General features: G+C 38.1%; 2 protein-coding genes across 2 annotated transcripts; both read left to right on the top strand.

Annotated features, from left to right (window-relative positions):
- The first annotated feature begins 2,316 nt into the window (after window positions 1-2,316).
- Window positions 2,317-2,860, top strand: LOC109177398. Its single transcript, XM_019326768.1, has 2 exons — window positions 2,317-2,678; window positions 2,784-2,860. Exons 1-2 carry the CDS (start codon window positions 2,392-2,394, stop codon window positions 2,812-2,814), a joined length of 318 nt encoding a protein of 105 aa, XP_019182313.1. The 5' UTR covers window positions 2,317-2,391; the 3' UTR covers window positions 2,815-2,860.
- A 772-nt stretch (window positions 2,861-3,632) lies between these two features.
- On the top strand, window positions 3,633-4,927 carry LOC109177397 (NDR1/HIN1-like protein 12). The gene is made up of 2 exons (XM_019326767.1): window positions 3,633-3,794; window positions 3,826-4,927. Exon 2 carries the CDS (start codon window positions 3,884-3,886, stop codon window positions 4,478-4,480), a length of 597 nt encoding a protein of 198 aa, XP_019182312.1. The 5' UTR covers window positions 3,633-3,794; window positions 3,826-3,883; the 3' UTR covers window positions 4,481-4,927.
- Window positions 4,928-6,710: the final 1,783 nt, after the last annotated feature.

Genomic DNA, 6,710 nt, shown 5'->3' with positions numbered 1-6,710 from the left:
AAAATTTTAATTGGTAAATTTATTAAATTAATAATAGTTCGTGCATCGCACGGGATAATTACTAGTTAGTATTAAGAGACTATTTTAATCTTTAACCATCTTTACTTCATAAATTATATACACAATTTATATACTGAATATCACAATTTACCTACTAAATATTCACAATTTACATACTGAATGTTCACAATTGCACAAAACACATGTGCATGAAACTAATTGCCCTAGTCCAAATTGCACATAACTTCTCATTGTAAAACAATCTATACTTCTACGCTCCCATCGGCAGTGTCCAATAAAAGAGCCAAATCCTCCAAATTAAGATCCATGGCAACACATACTCTGGATACTCCCACTTTCTACTCTCTACTTAAGTAACACACTTTTATTCATTCAAAAAAATGTGAGAGCGGGAGTTTTAATTCCTTAGAATCCATTTATTATTTTCGTAGTTTTCCCCACCTAAAATCAACCTCATGAAATGGGAATAAGCTAACATTTATTAGTTTTTTTTTTTTAGACCACGAGGTGTCCTAAGCAAACCCTAACAGTTTATTAGTTGTGGTGTATTGCTACATACATACAGGGGCGGAGCCACTATGGAGGCAGTAGAGGCAGCTTCCCCCCCTCCCCCCACTGACAGTAATGCCATGGACTCGGATCCACCTTGCAATGTGGAGGACCCGGATCAAAATACACAATCTATATACTGAATATTCACAATTTACATACTGAATGTTCACAATTCAAATTTTGAACTTTTAGTATGTAAATTGTGAACATTTAGTATATAAAATTGTGAACATTCAATATGTAAATTTTGAATATTTAGTATGTAAATTGTGAACATTTACGGCTCGTTTGGTTCGCTGGAAAATATTTGAAGGGAAATGGAATTGAAATTCCATGGAAAATAAATTCCAAGAAAATAGATTCCATTGTTTGGTTGGTGGAAAATAAATTACTGGAAATATGAATTCCATTATTTGGTTGAGTTTGGAATGGTAAGGAATAATGTGTATAATGACAAATATAACCCTACACAACAATAATAACATAATAATAATAATAAGAGTAATTAATAAAGAATGGTGAGGGTAAAATTGTCATATTAGTTTTCCATGGAAAACAAAATACTTAACAAGAGCTAGGAATTTGTTTTCCTCATTCTCAAGAAAAACTTTTTCCAATGGAAAATGTTTTCCAACCAACCAAACAACATAAAACATCATTTTCCTTCACTTTTAGAAAAACATTTTCCATGGAAAATGTTTTCCATCCAACCAAACAGGTTCATGGAAAATGTTTTCCAAAAGAAAATATTTTCCTTAAAGTGGAAGAAAATGTTGTTTTCTGGTGTTTGGTTCATGGAATTCATTTTCCATTGGAAAATGAATTCCTCAAATTTGAGGAAAAAAAAAATCATTGGTTGGACCAATAATGATTTTGTTTTCCAGGGAAGATGGGAAGAAAAAGTGATATGAATTGCCTATTTTACCCTTGTTTTCTTTTTTAATTATATTACTCTTATTAATTTGTAGAGGCGTATAGGTCTTTATATTCGTTATTCCTTACATAATACATAATACACATCAACTTTTAACTGAATACACATAAACTCATAACACAATACACATAAACTTTTAACTGAATACACATAATGGAGTTTGGTCTGTTCGGACGGACAGAGTGACGTTAGCAAGAAACGCGCGCGTTTTGTGCCTGTGTGCACCGTGGTGCACGATATAAATTGCTCACTTAGTGGCTAGGGGATTGTTGGGTAAAATCTGATACAAGGTGATAAAGGACTTAAAAAGCAAAGTCTAATATAGTATGTCGATCTCGAAAATTATGTGACAGACTGACAGTATATAAGTAAATAAAATTATGAGTTAATAACCGATTTGGTCCTCTGACTATTGCAAAACTACCGATTTAGTCCTCGACTATCATTCTTACCAAATTAAGTCCTCAACTTTACAATTTTCGCTCGATTTCGTCCTCCATCTATTTTACCGTCAAACTTCCGTCTTCACCAAGGACAATAAGGTAAATACACATGGGGCAAAAATTTACCTGATATCTTCATGATCCAGCCAAAGAAGAAGCTGCCGGAGGAGGAGGACGACACTCTTTCGCTTTGTGATCTTCCGGCCTACTGTAACGCCACCGAGTGGGTTAAATATTCCGGCGAGTCGCAGAGCTCCAGTGGTACTAGCTTCACCTCCCTTTCGTCATTGCCTTCATCGGCGGTGACGGCGGTTTCAAGTTTTTTAGCTAGGAGTGGAAGAACAGCTCTTGAGGTTGTCGCAGTAGACGTCGCATGCATTGGTGTGTGAGAAAGGGAAACTTTAATATAGGGCGGGTTGGGCGCTGGAGGCATAGCCCCCAATGTTCCCAACCCCCATGAAGAAGGAGAAGAGCGTGTTTGCCAATCGCGTTTTGCTGTCATCCCCGCCGGAGAGATCTGCTAGTAGCGTTCTGCACGACCCTTGTAGCATGTTGTTGGCCACGTCCAGGATCCAGAAACCGTGGGGAAACTTGAGCAATCTTTTCGGCCACGTCCACATCCAGGATATCATTGTATGCCGGCCAGGGAGGAAGAAAGACAAAATCTTGGGCTCAAGCCTGTCAACTATCGTGGAAAATAGCCATTTCAACGTGTTTATGGAATTCAGGTTTTCATGCTGGAAGCAGAGCACTCATTTTCCTACTTAATTCTATCAAAATTTTGGAGTCTTTTATCGTTGGCACACCTTTATATATTCTCTTTATATATTCAGGAACCTGTTTCTGTGGCTCTCTCTGCTTTAAATCTTGCAATACAATTCCATGGCTGGGTATCCTTCTTCATTCTAATGGATACTCCTATAGAATGCCTGAAACTCTGCTTGTGTTTGTCTTAAAAGTGAGTAATGTTCATCTTTTGTTTGTGACTCGTGCTCTTTTATGACCTTTATATTGAACAGTAAATCTACAGATAAAACATGTACATGCAGTTTGTTTGTTTCATTTACATAATTTCAGCTAAAGTAAAATAAAGACTAATAATTAATCCAACAATTTGAAGCCACTAGGGCAGTACGCAGTGGACCAAAAACAGTAGAGGAATCTCCTTAGCTTGGCCGGCCGGAGTTACGGAAGTACGAGGATGGAGGTCGAGGTTCTGCGGGAGCTGAACGTGGATGCTTTGGCGCTGCAAGACGTGAAGGCAGAGGAGGAGAGAGAGATGAAGCTGCTGTCGGATTTGGCCGCTGGGCTGGGAATGAAGTACGCATTTGCAGAGAGCTGGGCGCCGGAGTTCGGGAATGCTGTGATCTCGTCTTCACTTCGTTGCCGGCAAACACAGCCCCACCGTAGAAGAAAATGAAAGCTGTGTGTAATTACATTACTATCCTTACTTAGACGGAGGTTTGACGATAAAATAGATGGAGGACGAAATCGAACAAAAATTATAAAATTGAGGACTTAATTTGGTAAAAATGATAATTGAGTACTAAATCGGTAGTTTCACAATAGTCGGAGGACCAAATCGGTTATTAACTCTAAAATTATGCTTTCACTAATAATTATCCTTTTGATATAGTGAAAAGCGCTCCATCCTAACACTAAACCCATAGGAGGTTAAAGAAGGCTCTGATTCCTAGATTGAGAGGCACAAAGACAAGCTTGAGAATGGTGTTTTCCTGTTGGTAAAAGAAGATACTTATCCTATACCGCTATACCTTTCCCTTCAATTGGAGCCAAGTGCCTTTACTTGTGCCTAACTACTCTCTACTATCACCTTCCCAATTACTTTCTCCACGAAGTAAAAACCAAAAAACATCTTCACTTTCCTGCGGATGTTGTCAGTCTCCGGCGGCCTGCACCAATCTCAGCCGCAATGCAAAAGCCCGTGCTTGAGCCAGAGCGACGCACCAATCCCTTAATCTGGTGCGCCGCTTTGATCTGCACCATTCTCACCATAGCCGTGATCATCACCGGTTTCGCGGTCTTCGTGGGCTACCTGGTTCTCCGCCCCAAGGTGCCTCAAATGAGCGTGAGGAGCGCCCGTTTGGAGAGCATCGACTACGACATGGCCGGCATCTTAGCCGTGAAGGTCTCCGTCGTGATCACCGCCCAGAACGACAACGCGAGAGCCCACGCCAGCTTCTACAAGACCAGCTACGCGCTCAGCTTCGGCGGCGTCAAAGTGGCGTATCTGAACGCCGAGCCTTTCGACGTCCCCAAGAACAGCTCCCGCGACTTGTACTACCTGGTGGAGTCGACGCCCATCCCGCTGTCGCCGGAGCAGGGGGAGACGGTGGAGGCGGCGCTGCGGCGGAGCCAAGTGGCGTTTGATCTTAAAGGGACGTCCAGGACCCGGTGGAGAATCTGGAGGCTGGGTTCGGTTAAGTTTTGGCTTCACCTTGATTGTCACCTCAAACTTCCTCTAGATCGAACCACACTTTACCCAAAATGCACCACAAAATCTAGGTAGATTGTTTAGTCTCTTTCTCCCTCTCTCAAAATTCCTCAACAATAAAGGTAATCTCACTCAAGATGACAAGACATTCGCACATGTAATCAAGTCACGAATTTGAATCCTTGCTCCCTGATTTGAGCTGATCAGTCATAAGTAATAACTTAAGCTGATTTACTTTCTTAAAGTTCTTTGTCAGTTAGGGTTACAAGGACAGGATTTACTCACATTCCAAAGGGTTATGGAGTTCCCGTCATCAAATAAAAAAAATCCTCAAGAATAAAGCATTGCCAACAGCTTTAATTTACCTTTTTGTTATTTATATTATTAATAAGTTTTTACGGTGCAATTTGATAATATTGTGCCATGTTTTTAAATAAAAGAAGAATTACAAATACATTTTGATATCATTGTAACTTTTATTTTATATCAGATAATAAATGCGAAAGATCCAATGATTTAATGGGAATTATTGTTATGGTATATGTTATAGTGTCCCTTACTCATACATGAAAATTTCTTTTTTTTTTTTTTTTATTATAAGGAAGGGGATACCCTACATATACAAACTATTTGCCTCAAATAAGGTTCAAACCTTACACATCTCACTTAGGGGAGTAACCCGATACTAGTAGACTACAAGCCACTTGGTTGAAAATTTCTTTATTATTAGTTCATATTATATATATTTCAGTTAATACCACTTAGCTTGGAGATATTAAGGATATATGTGACTGACATTTTCTATCTCTGTATTTGTTCTAATTATGCTCCGGTAGAATAGTTGTTCTTCCCTGAGTATTTTCATGTAGAGTACTGTAATCAAATACTTAAAATTATTATATACAGTAATTAAATCAATTAGTGCAAATTGTATTTTTTTTTAATATTGTAGAAGTACTGTTGTTGTAATTGGTAATTAACGAATAAGAGTAAACCCAATTGTTGAGGTAGGACTATTGACCAATTGTTATATCATAGAATATGGTAGACCTTATATTGTTATTCACCAGGATTATTGACCAATTATTCAATTGACCTTGGTCACAGGGTGACATCACTGCTGGAATTTCGCGATTTTCCGACCACATTTCCGATCACCCAAAAATTTGGTCGCAAAATGTGACTTTTTTCATCTTTTCGACGAAAGGTTATAGTGGTCGGAAAGTGGTCGTAACTTCCGACCACTTTCAATATGTGGTCGCTATTTCCGACCACTATTTACATTGTCGTCGGAAACTTTTTGCCAAATTTAATTTTTTAAATTAGTCTTCATTTGCGACCACCCTTGTGGTCGGAAATATTTTTTGGAAGTTTAAATTTGTATATTAAGTATGAAATATTTTTGGAAGTTTAACTTTGTATACTTGAAGAGTTGTAGAAAATACCAACCACCAAGTAAAGGTGGTTGGAATTCCTTTTTTTTTTTTTTTGGGTTCAATGGTATGAAGACCAATAGTACACATAAACTCTTAAAACATAATACACATAAATTCATAACATAATAAACATAAACTCTTAACATAATATACATAAAGTTTTAGGGTGCACAATATAATTTGCCATGAAAGCCACATGATTTTTTTTTTTTATAACTGATTATTTCATCGATATTTTTTTTTTTCGATTTCGACCAACAACGACGCATAGAGTTTACTAGTAGATACCAACTCACTATTCTTGCTATGAAAAATAAGATGATGTTGCTTATTCCAGGTAGATACATGAAATCATTTTCGAACTTCAACTCTTTAAAAAAATTATTCTTGTTAGGACTTTGTCCTAGTTCTATTCAGTTTCATATTCCTACATAATGCATTGTATATCATCGTGTATTGTACTGTGCATATTATTTTTATCACAAAATACAAACATTCATATGGCATCGGTAGTTAGTGTAGTTAATAATATATGTGGCTTAGATTAGTTGACCTCATCTCTACCAAAAAAAGATTAGTTGACCTCATCTACAACCTATTGTATACGAACATCTACGTTACTATTTACTTGTATTATCCTTTCAGGATTCTGTCCCTAAATTCCGCCCACCACTTTATCTCAATCAAATTAACATCCCACAATTACCTTTTTTGGCATACCCAAATCATTCCCTTCCTCCGTGGCCAAGGTTTATTAGGTTTTATCGATGGTGGTCGATCGTGTCCGTCGCCGATTCTGGAGGCTGTCGCCGGCGACGGCTCCGACGAAGCTGTCTCAGCCGCCACAACCACTGCAAACCCGGCCTACG

Source organism: Ipomoea nil, unplaced genomic scaffold (genome assembly GCF_001879475.1).
Source record: "Ipomoea nil cultivar Tokyo-kokei standard unplaced genomic scaffold, Asagao_1.1 scaffold0804, whole genome shotgun sequence".
Taxonomy (NCBI): domain Eukaryota; kingdom Viridiplantae; phylum Streptophyta; class Magnoliopsida; order Solanales; family Convolvulaceae; genus Ipomoea; species Ipomoea nil.
The sequence above is the reverse complement of the archived record's forward strand: the minus strand, read 5'-3'. Positions and strand labels throughout refer to the sequence as shown.